Raw genomic sequence first — 22,542 nt, 5'->3', positions numbered from 1 at the left:
GCCCAAAAGAGCCAGCAGAGAACGAGGGCACGCTCCCAGGAACACCAGGGCTGGTAGCAAGCCGACCTCCTCCCACGGAGGCTGGGGTTTGGCCCCTCCTTCATCTGTTTGTTTCCCTGCTGCAGCCAGAACGGTCTGTACCCGAAGGATGGTGCTAACGGCCAAGGAATCCGTAGGGTCCTAAAGTTCGACCTACTTCCTTTCCTTGCCCTTGTTCCCCAAATTCAGGGTTTCCTGGCCATGGGCTTGTTGTCCCTTGCCTAGGGTCACTGGCACTGTGGAGATCAATCACCTTGAGTGAGGCCCCCTACACGGCACTGTGCTTCCCCCGGTTCCACCCCCCAGGTGCCAGGGCCCTGCAGCCTCCTCCCTGGTTCCAGTCCTGTCCATCTGTCAATAGGCCTCCCTCCCTGGCACTGTTCACTGGGTCTCAGTTGTCCAGCCCCCACCCCACCTCCTTACCCATCACCCCCAATCCTGCCATAGCAAAAAAAAAAAAAAAAATTCTTGTGAAAAGAATATAAGCTCATGGTAAAAATCTACCAGTGCAAAAGGTGTAGAAAGAAAAAGTAGGCTGGGCGCAGTGTCTCATGCCCGTAATCCTAGCACTTGGGGAGGCTAAGGTGGGCAGATCACCTGAGGTCAGGGGTTTGAGACTAGCCTGGCTAACATGGCGAAACCCCATCTCTACTAAAAACACAAAAATTAGCCGGGTGTGGTGGCACAAGCCTGTAATTCCAGCTACTTGGGAGGCTGAGGCAGGTGAATTGCTTGAACCCAGGAGGCGGAGGTTGCAGTGAGCCGAGATCGCGCCACTGCACTCCAACCTGGGCAACAGAGTGAGACTCTCTCTGTCTCAAAAAAAAAAAAAAGAAAAAAAACTTTTTCATCCCTCTTCAACAGCTTCTCCAGCATCCTTCTAGATGTTTTCTCAGCATGTTTAAAAGCGTGTATCTGCAGAGGAGTGTCCTCTTTTGTCTCCCCTCAGCTTGGGATTATACTGTACAAATTGTTCTGCAACCTGTTCCTGTCACCTCACAGCAGATCTTGGACATCTTTCCAAAATCTACCTCCCTCTTTTTAACACCCACATAATTTCCCATGATTGGGATGTACTGTAATTTATTTAACTGTTTTCCTACCAGAGACACTTAGGTGGTTTTCAGTTTTTGCAATCATGACCTAATTGTTTCCCTGCCTTAGGTCTCCAACCTCTAATCTGCCCTCCACCACTGCTAGATTCCAATCCCCAATCTGATTTGTTATCCCCAGTATAAACCTCTTCCTGGTGGTAGGGTTATTCACTAGGTGTCTATCGCCCCCATATACCTTAAGCTGCTCAAGACCAGGTGTTGCCTTGGAGCTCCTGGCAAGGAACTCTCAAGACACATCAACTCAGCATTTTCTGAGCCAGTCTCACCACTGCCCTGGGGAAATGTACGGAGGTTCACAGGCCATATGGATACTCATTCTTTTTTTTTTTTTTTTTTTGAGACACAGTCTCACTCTCTTACCCAGGCTGGAGTGCAGTGGAATGATCTTGGCTCACCGCAACCTCTGCCTCCCAGGTTCAAGCGATTCTCCTGCCTCAGCCTCCCAAGTAACTGGGATTACAGGCGTGCACCACCACGCCCAGATAATTTTTGTATTTTTTTAGTAGAGACAGGGTTTTGCCATGTTGGCCAGGCTGGTCTTGAACTCCTGACCTCAGGTGATTCACCCACCTCTGCCTCCCAAAGTGCTGGGATTACAGGTGTGAGCCACCACGCCTGGCCTCATTCTTTTTTTTTTTTTCCCCCATATATTATCATTGGAAACTCTGTGGGCTGGGCTTTTTGTGCAGGGCACCAGGAGATCCAGGACAAAATAGATATAGACCCTGACCTCTTAGAGCTTGCAGTGTAGTGGGAAAGTCAGGCATTGGACATCCACAGAGATAGATGAATGAATGATTACAAAGGGAATTAGTGCTTTGAAAAGAAACAGCAGGGGAGAAGAAGGGATTGCAGGCAACCCGGGAAGCCCCCTCTGAAGAGGTAACAAGCTGCAGTGGAGAGATACCAGCAGACCGTGGGATCTGGTTCCCACACTGGAACCAGATTCTGGACACTTCCCCTTTCTTCTCCTCAAATGTACAAGAAGGGGAATCCCCCTTTCAGTTTTAACTTTCTGTGACAATAATAAGTGCTGGCCAAGTTCAGAGGGAGTAGAGTTCCCCACCGCCTGGGAGGGGTCAGGGAGATTTCTTGCTGATTCCACATTGACCTTGAGTCACATGTGGGCTCCAGTTCCATTCAATTCTGGGTCAAACACTTGTTGAGTATATACTGTATATATCCCAACACTGGGACAGGGGTGTGTGTGGGTGCGTTGGGGGGAACTATAGTGGTGGTGGTAGAGGGTATTTAAAGATTTATATAAGACAGCTGGGTGCGGTGGCTCATGACTGTAATCCCAGCACTTTGGGAGGCTGAGGTAGTTGGATTATTAGGGACCAGGAGTTTGAGACCAGTTTGGCCAACATGGTGAAACCCCTGTCTCTACTAAAAATACAAAAATTAGATGGGCATGGTGGCACGTGCCTGTAATTCCAGCTACTCGGGATGCTGAGACAGGAGAATCACTTGAACCCGGGAGGCGGAAGTTGCGGTGAGTCAAGATTGTGCCACTACACTCAAGCCTCGGTGATAGAGTGAGACTCCATCTCAAAAAAAAAAAAGACTTATAATACATATATTGGGAGGCCAAGGCAAGAGGATTGCTTGAGACCAGGAGTTCAAGACCAGCCTGGTCAGCACAGTGAGACCCTGTCTCTACCAAACATTTTAAAAATAAAAACAATTTTTTTTTGTTTTAAGATTTAAAATATGTGCCAGGCTTGGTGGCTCACACCTGTAATCCCAGCACTTTGGGAGGCTGAGGCAGGCAGATCACCTGACATCAGGAGTTCGAGACCAGCCTGGCCAACATGGTGAAACCCTGTTTCTACTAAAAATACAAAAAAATTAGCTGGGCATGGTGGTGTGTGCCTGTAATCCCAGCAACTCAGCAGGCTGAGGCAGGAGAATCGCTTGAACCCAGGAGGTGGAGTTTGCAGTGAGCCGAGATCCAGCCACTGCACTTCAACCTCAGCATCAAGAGCGAAACTCCGTCTAAAAAAAAAAAAAAAAAAAAAGATTTAAAATATATGACCTCTGAAAGAGTTTACAATCTGGTGGAGCATCAGACCCAGGATAGGATCCTTTCAATATTAGCTACTGGGCTGGGCACGGTGGCTCACGCCTGTAATCCCAGCACTTTGGGAAGCCAAGGTGGGCAGATCACCTGAGGTTAGGAGTTCGAAACCAGCCTGGCCAACATGGTGAAACCCCATCTCTACTAAAAACACAAAAATTAGCTGGGCATGGTGGCGGGTGCCTGTAATCCCAGCTACTCAGGAGGTTGAGGCCCAAGAATCACTTGAACCCAGGAGGCGGATGCTGCAGTAAGTTGAGATCGCACCACTGCACTCCAGCCTGGGTGACAAAGTGAGATTCCATCTAAAAAAAAAAAAAAAAAAGCTATTGAAGGAGAAGAGAGCAAGCAACTCATACTCAAGCACAGCTGTGTGATTGAGCACAGGCTTCCAGGGCACCAGGCCTGGGATGGACTCCCTACCCTGAATTCTCCAGCAGGGGAACAAGGGGGTTCCCAAGCCTGTTCAAGGAGGGCTTCTCAAAGGACCTGGAGCTTAACACAAGCTGGGAGTGTGAGCTGCAGCTATAGGGTGGGAAGCACACTGAAGAAGAGTAATTGGTGTGAAGGTAGGAGCAAGCTGGAAGGGAAGCCACTTGGGACCCCACAGAAATGGCATCTCACCGGGCACAGGGAATCTGGGAAAGGTAAATTATGGCTGGGCATGGTGGCTCATGCCTGCAATCCCAGCACTTTGGGAGACTGAGGCAGACAGATCACTTGAGGCCAGGAGTTTGAGACCAGCCTGGCCAACATGGTGAAACCCATCTCTACTAAAAATGCAAAAATTAGCCGGGTGGGTGGCACACACCTGTAATCCCAGCTACTTTGGAGGCTGGGACAGGAGAATCACTCGAACCCAGGAGGTAGAGGTTGCAGTGAGCTGAGATCACACTACTGCACTCCAGCTTGGGGGACAGAGCAAGACCCTGCCTCAAAAAAATAAATTAATTAAATTTTTTTTTTTCAAAAAAGAGCTTGTTAAGGAGTACAGGCATCCGTTTTTCTCAGGGCCAAAGATTTCCTATCCCAGTGGGAGCACCAGATGAGAGAAGAGAAAAATCTGCTGTGACCTCTGCCAGTCTCACTTCCAGGTCTCTGTGTCTGTCTTTGGCATGATTAAAATACTGTGAATTATATGCTTATCCTTTGTTGATGTTCTCTTTATGATCCACCTTATGTGGCTGTATATATTTTGCATATCTACATACATATTACTATGCAAAGTTGTATACACAAAGCCATGCATACTGTACTTTATGGAAAATTTAAGAGCGTTTCAGATATAATTAGAACCATATGTGTTTTTCCCCTTCTGGGCTGTGGGTGGGAAATGAATCTAGAGCCTGCCCCCGAGGCTTGTGAGGCTGAACTAAGCAGCCAGACTGGCTCTAAAGGCAATGGGGAGCTATTAAAAGGTTTGGAGAGGGAGGTCCTAGTGAGGCTGAACAGAGGTAAAATAAACAGAAAGTTCCAGGCTCTCCTTGCTTCTACTTAAGAAAAATCAGAGCAGTAAATCCCAAACCAGTTCTACCCACAACTCAACTGCAGATGAGCATCCCTTGCTCCATCTATGCAGCAAAGCCATAGTGTGGGGCTGGCTGTAGGACTATGGAGTCAGCCTCTGCAAGCAACAAGACTCAGAGGCTGAGGGGCTTCAGGCCCCAGCAAAACCCAGTGACCCTGTTGTCAAATCTGAATGTCATCATCTGCCTCCACGGCGACCAGCTTTGGATGGGGGTGTCAGGGTCAGGATCCTGCTCCATGTGGCAAGAGCTTGGGGAAGCTGCTGCAGGCCTACTGATGACCTTCTTTCCTGGCCCAGACACTCTTAAAACTTCCTGGCGAGGGAGGCAACACACCTTATTGTGCAGCCCTCAACGAACGCATCAGCTGCACTAAGTGCTGAAGAAAAGCTCCCATAATAACCATGTGTGATAATAAAAAGATAAAGAGGCAAATAGGTATGTAGGTCAGCTCAAAAATAGCCACCCACCCGCCTGGCCTGGGTAGCCATTTGTGCCAGGTGGGTACAAAGGTTTTCCTTGCTTCCCTTCCCAAGCTGATGCCCCCTGCACTTTTCAAGGTTGCCTTAAATACAACTCCTTCCTGCACTAGCTGGAGCAGCCAGGGCAGTAGGGACTGCAGCCCTACAGGGGCAGCCCTGCGCCCCCTCCACCAAATCAATCCTGGGGTCAGAGGGCACAAAGGCTTGGCCTCTCTGACGTGAGTTCTCGGGGCTAAGTCAGGGTTTAGGGTAGTGAGTCACAGACATTCTTTCCCCCTATCCCTTAGGGTTTGCGCACACCCAGGAAGCCTTCCCCTCCCCAACAGAGACCGCTTTGTTAGCACGACCCACCCGGTTGGAGAAGAGTTACAGCCTCAGGGGTGTGAGGGCCTCCTCGGCCTCTCCCTCCCTCTCCCTCTCTCCCTTCCTCCCCCTCTCTCCCCTCTAGGGCTCTCACCAGAAAGGCGCCAACCCTGCGCCCTGCCCCCACCCAGCCGCCGGGGCCCCAAATGCTGAGCTCAGCATCTCTGTGGCCTGGCTGCCCTCCTCCCGGGCAGTGGGAGGAGCCGCCGTCCTTCCGAGGGTGGGCGGGGCCAGGGCCAGCCCCGCCCTCCTCCCCGTTTCCCCCTCTCCCTCTATCCTCCTCCCGTTCTTCAGTCGCACGTTCTCCAAGTCACGTCCCCCGCTTCCCCCAGTAGGGGGTCGACGGAGATCGGACCCTCCCCCCAGTCAGCTGCTCTGCATCTGTCACCTCGGCGGCAGTGCTCCGTTGAGGTCGCACCTCCGCTGTGGAGGGAGGGGAGAGCGAGCTGGGGGGGGAGGTCTTCCCTTCCCCCATCCCGCTGGCCCCAGACAAGCCACCGCAGACCGCGGCGAAATCAGTTAAGCTCTTGCGTGCACCAGTTCCCGGAGCAGAGTCTGAAAGTTTTGTGTTTCTGTGCGGCTACTTTTAAGTACAAAAAAATCAGCAATGGCTCCTGGGTGCCTATGCCAGAGTCTGGCCCTTTGTGGATTACATACGGGACAACTGGGGTGGGGAAGGGCCCCTCTTCACAGGCAGCAATTCCCAGAGTGGCCTTCCTATGGGACCCCAGAGCTCCCAGGGGGAGGATCCCAGAGGGGGATGTGGTAACAGAATCACTGTCACTTCTGGGATTGAGGGTGTCAGCTAAAGGGAAACCCCTCGAGTGTCAGTCGGCCTTGCCATTTGAGTCAGCACTGCTAGGTGCTGCTGAATTCTGCAGGGGGAGGAAGAACCTGGTCAGATAAAACAAGGGCTGACCTAGAGAAAGTCTCTTGGGTCAACATCTTCTTAACGATAACAGAAGATCACTCCAACTGTTCTACACCCCACCCTACAACATCGACCCCCCGCTTTCCAGCATTTACAGTCCCCTTTAGTTTACAACTAAGAGTATGGGTTGCCTGGGATCAGGAAATGAGCCTAGATGTAGAGTCCTAGCTCCAGCCTTGCTGACACTATGTGACCCACTGCACCTATCTGAATCTCAGTTTTCTCACCTGTGCAGTGACATTGATGAGGTCTGTCCTGCCTACAAACTCTACACACATATATTAGTTGTTGTTTTTTAATTTTTAGTAGAGATGGGGGTCTCACAACTTGCCCCAGGCTGGTTTGAACTCCTGGATTCAAGCAATCCTCCCATCTCCACCTCCCAAATGCTGGGATTACAAATGTGAGCCACTGTACCAGGCCAGTATTATGCTGGGATTACAGGTGTGAGCCACCGTACCAGGACTTTATTTTTGTTTTGTTGGTTTTCGTTTTTGTTTGAGATAGCGTCTCACTCTATCACCCAGGCTGGAGTGCAGTGGAACGATCTTGGCTCACCGCAACCTCCGCTTCCCGGGTTCAAGTGATTCTCCTGCCTCAGCCTCCCAGGTAGCTGGGATTACAGGTGCACGCCACCAAACCTGGGTAATTTTTGTATTTTTAGTAGAGACAGGGTTTCACTATGTTGGCCATGCTGGTCTCAAACTCCTGGCCTCAAGTGATCCACTCGCCTCAGCTTCCCAAATCATGTGCTGGAATTACAGGTGTGAGCCACTGCCCAGCCTAAGTCTTTTTTTTTTTTTTTTTTTTTTTGAGACAGAGTCTTGCTTTTTGATCCAGGCTGGAGTACAGTGGCACAATCTCAGCTCACTGTAACCTCAGCCTCCTGGGCTCAAGTGATTTTCCCACCTCAGCCTCCCAAGAAGCTGGGACTACAGGTACACGCAACCATGCCCAGCTGACTTTTTGTCTCTTTAGTAGAGGTGGGATTTCACCATGTTGGCCAGGCTGGTCTTGACCTCCTGGACTCAAGTGATCTGCCCACCTTGGCCTCCCAAAGTGCTGAGATTACAGGCATGAGCCACCATGCCCAGCCTCCAGTTGTTATTTTTATTAACAAAGTTATGAAAATCCTTTAGAACATGCGGAAAAAGACAAAAAGTTATAAAGCTGGGTGCAGTGGCTCACACCTGTAATCCCAGCACTTTGGGAGGCCAAGGCGGGCAGATCGCCTGAGGTCAGGAGTTCAAGACCAGCCTGGCCAACATGGTGAAACCTTGTCTTTACTAAAAATACAAATATTAGCCAGGCATGATGGTGGGCACCTGTAATCCCAGCTGCTTAGGAGGCTGAGGCAGGAGAATCGCTTAAATCCAGGAGACAGGTTGCAGTGAGCCACGATTGTGTCCAGCCTGGGCAACACAAGACTCCATCTCAAAATGAAAAAAAAAAAAAAAGTTATGAAAGCCCTAAAAAATATAGAAGTGTGTTTTTTTGTTTGTTTTGGTTTTTTTGAGACGGAATTTCACACTGCTGCCCAGGCTGGAGTCTAATGGCGCGATCTAGGCTCACTGCAACCTCCACCTCCCAGGTTCAAGCGATTCTCCTGCCTCAGCCTCCCGAGTAGCTGGGTTACAGGCGCCTGCCAGCACGCACAGCTAACTTTTTCTATTTTTAGTAGAGACGGGATTTTACTATTTTGGCCAGGCTGGTCTCAAACTCCTGACCTCATGATCCGCCTGCCTTGGCCTCCCAAAGTGCTGGGATTACAGGCGTGAGCCACCATGCCCGGCCTGTGCAAGTGTTTTTAGAATCCTGAAGCGCTCCATAAGGGTCAATGATCTTTGTGAGGAGGCTGGTGCGGTGGTTCACGCCTGTAATCCCAGCACTTTGGGAGGCTGAAGGGGGCAGATCACCTGAGGTCAAGAGTTTGAGACCAGCCTGGCCAACGTAGTGAAACCCAGTCTCTGTTGAAAATACAAAAATAAACCGGGCGTGGTAGTGCATTCCTGTAATCTCAGCTACTCGGGTGGCTGAGGCAGGTGAATCCCTTGAAGCCGGGAGGCAGAGGTTGCAGTGAGCTGAGATTGCACCACTTGTACTCCAGCCTGGGCGACAGAGTGAGACTCCACCTCAAAAAAAAAAAAAGATCTTTGTGAAGAGATGGCAAATTGCCAGGTGGGCTGGCAGCTCCCATTTCCTGCCAGCCCAGGTGTTCCAGAGAGAGGCTCAGCATGCAGACCTGAGCAGCTGCCTTTTGCCTAGACCTGAGTTTCCCAAGCCTTTGACTATTAAGGCCACTGGAGATAAAAATGCACTTCTGAGTGAGGTTAGAGGCATCGCAGAAGGGTGATGAAGGAGACCAAAGCCAGGGAGAAGAAAGTTCCAGAGGATTGAGTGGGGCCTAACTGCCAGGAGAGAGGGAGATCCTGGAACCTCCTAAGGCTGCCTGCCCTGTCAGTTCGTTGTCCATAAAGTGGGGAGGTTGGGGGCTGAAAGGAGTGCTCTCTTAGGACCTGCTTATCTTAACATTAAAAGATTTTAGCTGGGCATGGTAGCTCCGCATGTAATCCCAGCACTTTAGGAGGCTGAGGCGGGCAGATCACCTGAGGTTGGGAGTTTGAGACCAGGCTGACCAACATGAAGAAACCCCATCTCTACTAAAAAATACAAAAAAGTTAGCCAGGTGTGGTGGCACATGCCTGTAATCCCAGCTACTAGGGAGGCTGAGGCAGGAGAATCGCTTGAACCTGGGAGGCGGAGGTTGCGGTGAGCCAAGATTGCGCCATTGCACTCCAGCCTGGGCAACAAGAGCGAAACTCCATCTCAAAAGAAAAGAAAAAAGAAAAGATTTTTAAGGTTCATTCTACTGACAGAAGAATCCTGACAGTGAGAAGGCTGACCCTTCTCTCTGCTGATCTAGCTCTACTCACCCCAGCCCTTTGGGAAACGCAGAGGCTAGACAGGTCCTCCTGGTCTCCTTTCTTCTCTAGAAGGAAAAACAGCAACAACAGAGTGAGCTCATTTTGCTGTCCAGACAAATGATGAGCCTGGGTTTGGGCTTTCCCAACTGTGGCAGGTCCTGATCATCTCTGTCATCCCCTGTCACATACTCCCTAGGTTGGTGGAAAAACCCCCATCCCTGCTTCCCCCTTTGTTATATGGATATCAACAATATTTCCATATTGTAAACCAATTGGAAGCCCTCAAAAGACAAAAGCACTGAAATGGCTGAAATGCGCATTTCTACCTTCTCTGGCAGGCCTCCTGCAGAGAGTCTTATGGGCTAGGCCTGGGGTTTTGGGGAAAGCAGCTCCATGGAATTTATTATATCTTTCTCCTTTGCTATGATCCTTGTAGAGGTTGAAGAGGTCTTTGAGATTCTCTAGTTCTGTGTTTTCAAAACTGAGGTATGAAGGCCGGGCTTGGTTGCTCACGCCTGTAATCCCAGCACTTTGGGAGGCCGAGGCAGGCAGATCACTTGAGGCCAGGAGTTCGAGACCAGCCTGGCCAACATGGCGAAACCCTGTCTTTACTAAAAATAAAAAAATTAGCCAGGCGTGGTGGCGCATGCCTGTGATCCCAGCTACTCGTGAGGCTGCGGCAGGAGAATCGCTTGAACCCGGGAGGCAGAGGTTGCAGTGAGCTGAGATATCGGCACTGCACTCCAGCCTGGAGGACAGAGTGAGACTCTGTCTCAAGAAAGAAAAAAAAAGTTTTTTTCTTTTTTTGGAGGGAGAAATTGAGTAATTTAACTAGTAAGTAATCTAAACATTTGCTACTGAAATTAACACAGAAAAAATATATAATAAAATGCAAAATTGTGTTATATGCAATAAAAATTCTGGGCTTCAAAGACATGGTATGCTTCCTGGGGGCTGCTTCTGGGCTACAGCCCAGAATCCGATCCATCCTTAGTGGCCAAACAGCCTGCAGCTCAGGTTTGCTGACTCCTATCCTCTCACCCCACAGGGCCTGAGCTAGATGAGGTTTAAGAGACTCACTAGAGAGAGGGGGTTGCCTAGCCCTCCCTGCACTTCATTGCTTTCTCTCCTCACAAGGATTCAGAACCCAGGATTGGAGAGGGATCTTAGTAATGGCTGGCAGAAACCTGGCCTCTAAGTGGATGGGATTCCTTCCTGACAGCCAGTGGGGCAGGTGAGGAGAAAAGAGACAGTGCTGGAGTCAGAAGGACGAGGTTCCAGGCCTGGCTGGGTCCCTAGGACAACTCATTTGACCGCGTGGGCTGGAGACGGGTGGGCTGCATGAAGTCTGGTAGGCTGTCTGTGCCTTTGCTACTGCTGGGATACAGAGGTCTGCCAGAATCCTCAGGCTACTCTCTCAGCTCTCAAAACCCTTATCCCTTGGCATGGGTGGTTTATCAACCTAGCCCTTTGTGGGGTTCCCACCGCCCTGCCCTCTCCCCAGAGGAAATGACTTCTTGGGAAACCTAGGACCCCAGGCAGAACCAGGCAGAACTGGTTGTCTGTGAGCTCACCTTTGTCACGTGTGAGCCCTGTCTACACAGCTGCAAGCTCTCACCCACCCCTAACCTACCCAGGCCTATCTTTCTTTCCTAGAGGTCAATAAGCACCCCAACTAAAGAAAAGCATCAGAATCGCCTGGAGAATTTTGCTCCTAAGGACCCCACCCAGAGCTACCAAATCAGAATGGGGGTTGAGGAGATGAGAATCTCGGTTTTACAAGCTCCTCAGCTGATTCTAATTTTTTTTTTTTTTTTTTTTTTTGATATGGAGTCACACTCTATTGCCCAGGCTGGAGTGCAGTGGCGTGATCTCAGCTCGCTGCAACATCCGCTTCCTGGGTTCAAGTGATTCTCCTGCCTCAGCGTCCTGAGTAGCTGGGGCTACAGGGGTGTCCCACCACACCTGGCTAATTTTTGTATTTTTAGTAGAGATCAGGTTTCACCATGTTGGCCAGGCTGGTCTTGAACTCCTGACCTCGTGATCCGCCCGCCTTGGCCTCCCAAAGTGCTGGAATTATAGGCATGAGCCACCACACCCAGCCTGATTCTAATTATTAATCAGACTTGAAATGAAAGCCACTGGTTCACGGAGGGATTACGGGACTCTCACTTTGAGCCTCAATGTCCACATCTGTAGAATGGCACTATATTTGTTCCTCGGGGCATACTTGGACAACAGATTTTTTTTTTTTTTTTTTTTTTTGAGATGGAGTTTCACTCTTGTTGCCCAGGCTGGAGTGCAATGGCACGATCTCGGCTCACCACAGCCTCTGCCTCCTGGGTTCAAGCGATTCTCCTGCCTCAGCCTCCCTAGTAGCTGGGATTACAGGCATGTACCACCACGCCCGGCTAATTTTCTATGTTTAGTAGAGATGGGGGTTTCTCCATGTTGGTCAGGCTGGTCTCGAACTCCCGACCTCAGGTGATCCGCCCACCTCAGCCTCCCAAAGTGCTGGGATTACAGGCATGAACCACTGCGCCCGGTCTGGACAACAGATTTTTAAAAGCTGCTTTGAAAGACTGCTCAATACAGGCCAGGCCCAGTGGCTCATGCCTGTAATCCTAGCACTTTGGGAAGCTGAGGCAGGCGGATAACTTGATATTAGGAGTTCAAGACCAGCCTGGCCAACATGGTGAAACCCCGTCTCTATTAAAAATACAAAAATTAGCCATGCGTGGTGGCGCATGCCTGCAGTCCCAGCTACTCAGGAGGCTGAGGCAAGAGAATCACTTGAACCTGGGAGGCGGAGGTTGCAGTGAGCGGAGATCGTGCCACTGCTTTCTAACCTGGGTGACAGAGTGAGACTCCGTCTCAAAAAAAAAAAAAAAAAAAAAAAAAAGACTGCTCAATACATTGTATTGTTAGTATTTCCATTTCAAAAAGCAGCCTCATTTGCAAAGACTCCTCACTGAGTTTTTAACTCTCCCTCCAGTAGGATAGTCAAAATCCTCCTTGAGGCCCTCACTTCAGCTTTTCACAAGCCTCCTAAACCAGGTGCATTTATAATCATGCTATTTTGACCAAGCTGTTTGTTGTTTTTCAAGAAAGCCACAGAATCCTGGGAACACTTCTGCTGGCTTCTCATTTCCACCTCCTCCCAATGCTTCACCTTCCCCTTCATGCCTCGACCCACAGGCTCCTCCACCAGCTACTTCCACCAGCCGCAATGAGAAATTTCCAAAGGGCTGCAGAGGCGCCCCAAACAGAGGCATGCGAGCGAGCTGGCTGGCCTTCAGGGGTTTCCATCCTGAATTCTGGGGTTCTTGGAATCACACCCCCACCCCAAGATCTGGTTCAACTTCCCAAACCCGACCAGGGCGACTTGCCAGACCGAGGCCCTGGGAACTGGTGCTCCAGACGGAACCGCCTGAACGGGGAGGGGGGCAGGTGGCCGGGAGTGAGTGCTCATTGACTTTAAATTGCAGGCTGCGGCATTGCGCTCTATTCTGATGGAGCGCAATCCTGGAAGAGGCAGGGTTTATGCATGGTCAGGGCCCTGGCCACAGACACTGGGACGTGGGGCCTGATCACCAACTCCAGAGGCCTGAGTCACCTGGGACATGACACCAGCCCACTCCTGCTCAGAGATCAGCGAGTCTCCCCACCAGGGTTGTCTTGCGGCTGCCATGTTGCACATTGTGTCTATGTGATGAGTGCTCCCTGGAGCACTACTCTCCAGAAGACACATGTTCATGCAGACTCTAATGGTAGCAGCATCCTCTGGAGTTGTGCAAAGAGGCAGCCCTGCTTCTTCTTCTTTTTTTTTAATTAAAAAAAAAAAAATAGGCCAGGTGTGGTGGCTCACGCCTGTAATCCCAGCACTTTGGGAGGCCGAGGCGGGCGGATCACGAGGTCAGGAGATTGAGACCATCCTGGCCAAAATGGTGAAACCCCATCTCTACTAAAATATGAAAAAATTAGCTGGGCATGGTGGTGTGCACCTGTAGTCCCAGCTACTCGGAAGGCGGAGGTTGCAGTGAGCTGAGATCACTCCAGCTTGGCGACAGAACAAGACTCCGTCTCAAAAAAAAAAAAAAGTAGAGATTGGGGGGTCTCGCTATGTTGGCCAGGTTGGTCTTGAACTCTTGGCTTCAAGCAGTCCTCCCACATTGTCCTCCCAAAGTGCTAGGATTACAGGCATGAGCCTCCACACCCAGCCCTACTTCTACCAACAAGGGAACATTTCAACTTCAAAGCATTCTGAGGGGAGTGACTGCTTCATGGGTAAAGGACCTCCATGGGAGTTAGGAAGATGTTTTGGAACCAGATAGAGGTAGTGGTTGCACAACATTGTGAGTGTACTAAATGCCACTGAACTAACTGTTCACTTTGAAATGGTTAATTTCCCTCCCTCCCTCCCTCCCTCCCGTCCTTCCTTCCTTCCTTCCTTCCTTCCTTCCTTCCTGTAATCCCAGCTACTCAGGAGGCTGAGACCTGGGCAACAAGAGTGAAACTCTGTTTCAAAAAAAAAAAAAAAGGCCGGGTGCAGTGCCTCACGCCTATAATCCCAACACTTTGGGAGGCCTAGGCGGGTGGATCACCTGAGGTTGGGAGTTCGAGACCAGCCTGACCAACATGGAGAAACCCTGTCTCTACTAAAAATACAAAATAAGCTGGGCATGGTGGCGCATGCCTGTAATCCCAGCTACTCAGGAGGCTGAGGCAGGAGAATCACTTGAACCCAGGAGGCGGAGGTTGCAGTGAGTCGAGATCGTGCCATTGCACTTCAGCCTGGGCAACAAGAGCGAAACAGCGAAACTCTGTCTCAAAAAAAAAAAAAAAAAAAAAATTCCCTATAACAGATCAGCCCTCTGCAAGATTTCACGTCTCTCCCCAGTTTCCTGGGGTCAGTAGTGACTATATTCCAGAGGAAGAACTGGATTGGCTTAGAAGCCCCATTCCCGGACCCCAGCTGAGGAGGAAGGGAAGTGGTCAGATCTGTCCAAGGCTCTTGGCAGCACTTGCCAGAAAGAGGATGGAAAGGTAGCATCAAGGTCCTCTTGAAGGCATCCCATAGGCCCCACTAGATCCTGGGAATCTAGATGCAGGTGTCTGCAATTCTGGAAAAAGCCATGTGCTTTTTGTTTTTGTCTTACTATGTCACCCAAGCTGTAGTGCAGTGGTACCATCATAGCTCACTGTAACCCTGGCCAGGCTCCAGTGGTGCTCCTACCTCAGCTTCCTGAGTACCTGGGACTAAAGATGTGTGCTACCATGCCCAGTTAATTTTTATTTTTTATTTATTTATTTTTTTGAGACGGAGTCTCGCTCTGTCACCCAGGCTTGAGTGCAGTGGCAAGATCATGGCTCACTGCAAACTCTGCCTTCCAGGTTCAAGTGATTCTCCTGCCTCAACCTCCCAACTAGCTGGGACTACAGGTGCACACCACCATGCCCAGCTAATTTTTTTGTATTTTTAGTAGAGATGGGGTTTCACCATGTTGGCCAGATTGGTCTTGAATTCTTGACCTCAGGTGATCCACCTGCCTTGGCCTCCCAAAGTGCTGAGATTACAGGCGTGAGCTACCTCACCTGGCCAAGAATTTTTTTTTTTAGGTGGAGTCTCACTCTGTCACCCAGGCTAGAGTGCAGTGGCACAATCTCGGCTCACTGCAACCTCCACCCCCCGCACCACCACACTTGGCTAATTTTTGTATTTTTAGTAGAGACAGGGTTTTTCTTTTTCTTTTCTTCGTTTTTTTTTTTTTTTTTTTTTTTTTGAGATGGAGTCACTGTAGCTGAAGCTTGAGTGCAGTGGTGCAATCTCGGCTCACTGCAACCTCCACCTCCCGGGCTCAAGTGATTCTCGTGCCTCAGCCTCCTGAGTCGCTGGGACTACAGGTGCACACCTCCACATCTGGCTTTTTTTTTTTTTTTTTAGGTGGAATCTCACTCTGTTGCCAGGCTGGAGTGCAGTGGCGCAATCTGGGCTCACTGCAACCTCCACCTCCCGGGTTCAAGCAATTCTCCTGCCTCAGCCTCCCGAGTAGCTGAGACTACAGGCACGCGACACCACGCCCAGCTAATTTTTGTACTTTTAGTAGAGATGGGGTTTCACCATGTTGGCCAGGATGGTCCCGAACTCCTGACCTTGTGATCCGCCTGCCTCAGCCTCCCAAAACGCTGGGATTACAGGCGTGAACCACCGCGCCTGGCCAATTTTCTGTATTTTAGTAGAGACGGGGTTTCACCATGTTGCCCAGGGTGGTCTCAAACTCCTGAGCTCAGGTGATTTGCCTGCCTCAGCCTCCCAAAGTGCTGGGGTTACAGGCATGAGCCACCATGCCTGGCTAATTTTTAAACTTTTTGTAGATACGGGGTCTCACTATGTTGCCTAGGCTGGTCCTAAACTCCTGGCTTCAAGTAATCCTCTCACCTCCAAAGAGTGTGGGTTAAAAGTGTGAGCCGCCACAGCCAGGGAAGCCACGTTCTTGCCTCATCTAGCCATTCATTCATCCATTCATTCATGTATTTATCCAAAGAACATTTGCTGAGCCTTTTCTGTGTACTGGGCACAGTGCTGGCTACTTGAAGTTACGATGAGTAGAGCGCCATCCTCAAGTAGCTTACTGTCTAGTGGGAAGACCAAAGTGGAAAGAATTATTAACAACAAAGATATGCACAGGCTGGAAAGATGCCCTGAGGAAGTCACCTAAGGGATGGAGTGTCGGGATGAGGGTGCTAGGGAAGGCTTCCTGGAGGAAGGGATGCCGGAGTTGGGTGGCCAAGGCTGCTGGTGGAAGCATGTCTAGACAAGCCCACCTTGGCCAGAGGGGAGGAGGAGCAGGTGGGTGGACACCAAATGCAGGGTTTCTAGGTTCTGTGAGAGCTCCAATGAGGTCTGGTTCAGAGGCCAGGAGATGGAGAGTCCTTCTGCCCAGAAGGGCCCCATTTGCAGAGCTGTGGAGTGAGGGGGTGTTCGGTGTAGGGAGGGTGGTTACAAAGTCTTTCCAGCTCCAGCCAGATGGAAGGGAATCTACCCTCCACCTCAGGACAGGACGGACCAAGGCCCTGCACTCTGGCTCCTGGGAGAGGCTAGCAGTTAAGAACCCCCCTTTTACCCTCCCCCAACCTTTGAGATTCTCCTGGCAGACAGGCCTTTTCTCTATCAGGGGTTTTAGCAGGTGTCAGAGGGGAAGACACTGACCACCCCCAACTCCCCCAGGCCTCCGCCAGGCCTCCTTGCAGGAGACTTTGCCCTGGAACCCACTCCCTCCTACTTTAGGAAACACTTCCAACAATAGGACTGCCTTCTTTTTTTTTTTTTTAATCGCTTTTTAGAAACACAATGAGACAATAACACTAATAGATTTCTTTTGAAAAGAAAATTACTCAGTGCGCATTAACCAGTCCTTCCCATTTGAGACAAGTTGTTTTATTAACAGAAGGAGACAGTGAATGAAAAAAAGGTGCTTGGAACACTGTTGGGCAGCCTTGATGGTGTTTGTTGAATGAATAAATGATTCCTAATAAACTGACCTTTCCAAACCAGACCCAGATTCTTTTCCTTATGAATATCTACTTAAAAGAAAAAAAAAAAAAAAAGCCTGTGCTTTCTTTAGGTCAGTGTTCCACATTTTCCTGAATTTTTTTTTTTCTGTCAAAAAAAAAAAAAAAAAAAAGGCCAGGCCTGGTGGCTCACGCCTGTAATCCCAGCACTTTGGGAGGCCCAGGCTGGTGGATCACCTGAGGTCAGGAATTTGAGACCAGCTTGGCCAACATGGTGAAACCCTGTCTCTACTAAAAATACAAAAATTAGGCTGGGCGCAGTGGCTCACGCCTGTAATCCTAGCACTTTGGGAGGCCGAGGCAGGCAGATCACGAGGTCAGGAGATCGAGACCATCCTGGCTAACACGGTGAAACCCTGTCTCTACTAAAAATACAAAAGATTAGCCGGATGTGGCGGTGGGCACCTGTAGTTCAAGCTACTCGGGAGGCTGAGGCAGGAGAATGGTGTGAACCCGGGAGGCGGAGCTTGCAGTGAGCCAAGATCGCACCACTGCACTCCAGCCTGGGTGAGAGAGTGAGACCCCATCTCAAAAAAAAAAAAAAAAAAGAAGAAGAAGAAAAAACATCGTAACTCTTGTTTCCTTAGGGTGTTTAGGTGTCCCACCCAAATCAGCCTGGAGGAAAGGTGAATGTTCCTGATGGATTAATTCAGATCTTCTCTCTGGCCAGCAGGAAGACACACCCATGCAGGTCACCTCTGTAAGAGTGATTTCAAAAGCATGTCATCTACTCCAGCCCTCCAAGAACAACTAGCCGCCTTGATCCAGTGTCTTTTTATTTATTATTTTTAATTTTTATATCCCCATTGTTAAGCAATCTGGTGTCTTTAAGTCTCCAACAAGTGACAGAGCTTGAAGAACGGGAAGAGAAGGCCGTGAAAGTCCCAGTGGCTCACAAACTATTCCATTCTGCAGCTGTCTTTAAGATGTCTCCTGGATCCCCTGATTTCTTTTTTTAATCCATAAATTTGTCTCCATAAGTGGGTCTCCCACCTGTCAAATAAGAGTAGGGTGCAGCGCTTGGATTCTGGTTCTTTCAGGTTCTAAGTCTTGGCCTAAGTGTCAACTTTTTCTTTTTTTCTAACTTGGGGTGGGGATGGGGGTTGCGGAAGGCAGTGTCCTGACATCTCCTGCAAGTGTTATTTGTCACGCGAAAGCAAGCCTGACCCGAGGCAAGGCCCGCCTATCTGGTTAGGTTCCTTGCCCGCCCATCTGGTTAGGTTCCTTGCCCGCCCCTGGGGCCCTGGGCATCTGATGTAAGTTTGGCTCCCTCTTCCATCAGGGTCCTCGTGTCCCAGACTGATAAACCTTTAGAGCAATAAAGGTCGAGTCCGTCCCAACCTCAACCCACACTCAGCAACCACTGTTAGACTCCGAGCACTGCTGCCAGGCCAGATTTCCTGCGGCCCCGCCTGAATGATGAAACAGGGGATGGCCATTGCACTCCCTGGCTTTTCCAGAGATCTTGGTCCTCGGTCCTGATGCAACCGTCTGGATCTTTTACACAAAGCGCTAGGCGAGCGCTGGGCGCTAGGACCCGGGGGGCGCCCGGGCAGAGAAGCCCGGCTGCGCTGCCTGCAGTCCGCGGGGCGGGAGGATGGGTCTGTGAGTCTGACTGCTGTGAATCCTCGCTTCCATCCCTGCACTGGGCGTTATGAACGCGGGCCCATCCACACTCCTCTAACCACTCTCCTCAAGCTCTCTCCTTTGGGAGCAGTTGGAAGTGGAAGCGGATAGGGTTTGGGAGGAGGCAGGGATCCCCATTAACCCATGTCCTGGGCTGTAGAGTAACAGCCAGGATGGGCAGGTGGGGCCTTGGGGAAGGGGCGAAGGGGCAGCATGGTGCCCGGAGCTTCCCAGTCTGTGGACCCCACCCCCATATCCCGACCCTTTGCAAAGCAGGGATAGAGGGGGTAAGGGCGCAAGGGCAGGCCGGGCTAACGTCTGCTCCTGCGCCGCCGTCCCACGGGCATCCCCCCGTGTGTGCCCAGTTGTTCCCGAAGCTTTAGGATCCAAGACGCTGGAGGCAACCATTTTCCTTGCCCGCCGCCCCCTCACGCTTCCCTGCCTCTCTCCTAGCCTGGTCACGGGCTGTCCCCTCCCCCAGCAATGCAACCCTATAATAAACAAGTCTTTCCTTGATCCTCCCCTGCCGCGAGCGCCCTCGGGGACCTTGGCAGCTGCAGCCGCCGCGGATCCTTTCCAGAAAGGGGGCGTGGCGGTGGGTCGGGGTTCGACTGCGAGCTTTCTGGGGCTCAATGGAGGCGGGGCCCGGCCGCTGTCACCAGGCAGGAGAGAACGTTGCTTACGTGCGCCCGGAGTCCATTGGCCAAGGCGGGCCACACTCCCGGGTCTGGATTGGGTCGTGGCGCAGAGAAGGCGTGGCCTCGCCGCGCTAGTCCTTATAGGCTGCTCCGCGCTGGTGCTAGGGAGCAGCAGGCCAAGGGGGAGGTGCGAGTGTGGAGTTGGGACGGGTCTGGGCAGCTCTCGGTGGTTGGCACCGGTTAGCACACCCATTCAAGCGGCAGAACGCACTTGTCTTAGCAGTTCTCGCTGACCGCGCTAGCTGGTGAATGTCCCTTCTGTGTGTGGGTCCTAGAGCTCGCGGTCTGGTCTGGTCCCCAGACTGACGCCTGGTCGGTCTCCCTCTTGTCTTACAGCGGCTTCTACGCTCCGGCACTCTTGAGTTCATCAGCAAACGCCCTGGCGTCTGTCCTCACCATGCCTAGCCTTTGGGACCGCTTCTCGTCGTCGTCCACCTCCTCTTCGCCCTCGTCCTTGTCCCGAACTTCCACCCCAGATCGGCCGCCGCGCTCAGCCTGGGGGTCGGCGGCCCGGGAGGAGGGGTTTGACCGTTCCACGAGCCTGGAGAGCTCGGACTGCGAGTCCCTGGACAGCAGCAACAGTGGCTTCGGGCCAGAGGAAGGTGAGCGGTGGGCGGGTGCCGACGCGACTCGAGGGGCCGGGAAGGTGGGGAAGCCCCGGTGCTGGAAGGGGTCAGAGCCGCTTTGGCTTCCTATCCCATCGGGACCCAGATTGCTTGGGGCAGGGGGAATTGGAGTATAAGGTGAGTGAGGCGGAAACTGAGGCACGGAGTGGGAAGGAGCGTTGGTTTCTTAAGGAAACAGCACCTCCCCCGCCTGTGCGTTTCGTTTTGAAGCCGCTCTAATACCCCTTCCTGTGTGCTCTCCTTTCCAGACACGGCTTACCTGGATGGGGTGTCGTTGCCCGACTTCGAGCTGCTCAGTGACCCTGAGGATGAACACCTGTGTGCCAACCTGATGCAGCTGCTGCAGGAGAGCCTGGCCCAGGCGCGGCTGGGCTCTCGACGCCCTGCGCGCCTGCTGATGCCTGGCCAGCTGGTAAGCCAGGTGGGCAAAGAACTATTGCGCCTGGCCTACAGCGAGCCGTGCGGCCTGCGGGGGGCGCTGCTGGACGTCTGCGTGGAGCAGGGCAAGAGCTGCCACAGCGTGGGCCAGCTGGCACTCGACCCCAGCCTGGTGCCCACCTTCCAGCTGACCCTCGTGCTGCGCCTGGACTCACGACTCTGGCCCAAGATCCAGGGGCTGTTTAGCTCTGCCAACTCTCCCTTCCTCCCTGGCTTCAGCCAGTCCCTGACGCTGAGCACTGGCTTCCGAGTCATCAAGAAGAAGCTGTACAGCTCGGAACAGCTGCTCATTGAGGAGTGTTGAACTTCAACCTGAGGGGGCCGACAGTGCCCCCCGAGGCAGAGACGACTGAACTTTTGGGGTGGAGACTAGAGGCAGGAGCTGAGGGACTGATTCCTGTGGTTGGAAAACTGAGGCAGCCACCTAAGGTGGAGGTGGGGGAATAGTGTTTCCCAGGAAGCTCATTGAGTTGTGTGCAAGTGGCTGTGCACTGGGGACACATACCCCTCAGTACTGTAGCATGAAACAAAGGCTTAGGGGCCAACAAGGCTTCCAGCTGGATGTGTGTGTAGCATGTACCTTATTATTTTTGTTACTGACAGTTAACAGTGGTGTGACAGCCAGAGAGCAGCTGGGCTGCTCCCGCCCCAGCCCGGCCCAGGGTGAAGGGGCACGTGCTCCTCAGAGCAGCCGGAGGGAGGGGGGAGGTCGTGGAGGTGGTTTGTGTATCTTGCTGGTCTGAAGGGACCAAGTGTGTTTGTTGTTTGTTTTGTATCTTGTTTTTCTGATCGGAGCATCACTACTGACCTGTTGGAGGCAGCTATCTTACAGACGCATGAATGTAAGAGTAGGAAGGGGTGGGTGTCAGGGATCACTTGGGATCTTTGACACTTGAAAAAATACACCTGGGAGCTGCGTTTAAACCTTCCCCCATCGTGTACTGCAGAGTTGAGCTGGGAGGGGAGGGGCTGAGAAGGTGGGGGCTGGAACCCCTCCCTGGGAGGAGTGCCATCTGGGTCTTCCATCTAGAACTGTTTACATGAAGATAAGATACTCACTGTTCATGAATACACTTGATGTTCAAGTATTAAGACCTATGCAATATTTTTTACTTTTCTAATAAACATGTTTGTTAAAACGGTTGAGTCTCTCATCAGTACCATGAAGTGAAAAGGAGGGAGATGGGTGCTAGTGAAAGGCAGGTCTCATCAGGCCCTGGGGTCCACCTGTGTGTTCCTCCATCTCTTTCCGGGACTGCCTGCCAGCCTGGTGACAGAGGTATGTGTACCGTGTGCCGTCTGTGCCAAGAACGCTTGGCCCTGTGTTGGTGAAGCTACTAGGAGAACACACTGGAAACCCCTGAAGGTAGGGGGTGAGTCAGACCTCCCACCGAGCCAGTCTCCAGAGGGAGAGCTCACCTGGCTGCCCCGGTTAGAAGGCCCAGACAGGAGGGCCCACTGAGCCCAAGGTCTTTAATAAACAGTGAAAGAACTAGAAAATACCTTTTTTATTTCTGGGAGAAAAAAATCAGTTGTTCTACCATCATGAAAATTACAAATCTTATCTCTGGATTTAAAAAGACTAAGAGGGGGAGTTTGAAAAAGGCTACTTAGCTCATGCCTCTCACTGGACAAGGAACCAAGAGGGGCATGAGCTGCCACTGGAAGGAAGTCTGGACCAGGCAGGTGCAGAACTCCTTGCACACGCACAGGTTGAGGGAAGAAGTGCTAAGGGCTTAGAGAGCAAGGAAATAGCAGGCCTATCTTAACGATGCCTTGGGTCACCCAGACGCCCTCTGTGCACCTGTTGTCCCAGCCACTTGGGATGCTGAAGCCAGAGGATTGCTTGAGTCCAGGAGTTCAAGGCTGCAGCCTGAGTGACAGCAAGACCCTGACTCTAAAAACAAAAGATACATTGTGCATTCTGGGCCCTAAGTTCCTTGTCAGAAAAATTGGCAAATTGGGGTTGGGGCAGATGAAGCCCAGGGCCTTTCCCCCTTCTTCCCTGGGATTACATCCACCCACACCAACTGGCCTTTGGAGAGTTTTTATCTCCCTTGTTTCTCCTCCTGGTCCCAGACAGGCCTTGTTTGCTCAAGACTGTAAAACAGTGGCTTTTCCA

The 22,542-nt window shown here is 51.4% G+C and overlaps 1 protein-coding gene across 1 annotated transcript; it reads left to right on the top strand.

Moving 5' to 3' along the window:
* Nucleotides 1-16,893: 16,893 nt before the first annotated feature.
* DDIT4 (DNA damage inducible transcript 4) lies at nt 16,894-21,559 on the top strand. Its single transcript, XM_002820839.5, has 3 exons — nt 16,894-19,601; nt 19,693-19,958; nt 20,231-21,559. The coding sequence occupies exons 2-3, from the start codon at nt 19,754-19,756 to the stop codon at nt 20,722-20,724; spliced, it is 699 nt and encodes a 232-aa protein (XP_002820885.2). The 5' UTR covers nt 16,894-19,601; nt 19,693-19,753; the 3' UTR covers nt 20,725-21,559.
* The last annotated feature ends 983 nt before the right edge of the window (nt 21,560-22,542 follow it).

This window comes from Pongo abelii, chromosome 8 (genome assembly GCF_028885655.2).
Source record: "Pongo abelii isolate AG06213 chromosome 8, NHGRI_mPonAbe1-v2.0_pri, whole genome shotgun sequence".
NCBI classification, from domain to species: Eukaryota; Metazoa; Chordata; class Mammalia; order Primates; family Hominidae; genus Pongo; species Pongo abelii.
This window is presented reverse-complemented; position numbering and strand designations above follow the sequence as displayed.

Bases quoted from the DNA above. Each gene is read 5' to 3' on its own strand.
- DDIT4 (XM_002820839.5), top strand. From the start codon at position 19,754: ATGCCTAGCCTTTGGGACCGCTTCTCGTCGTCGTCCACCTCCTCTTCG. The intron at 19,959-20,230 runs GTGAGCGGTGGG...TCTCCTTTCCAG, and splicing joins TGGCTTCGGGCCAGAGGAAG to ACACGGCTTACCTGGATGGG.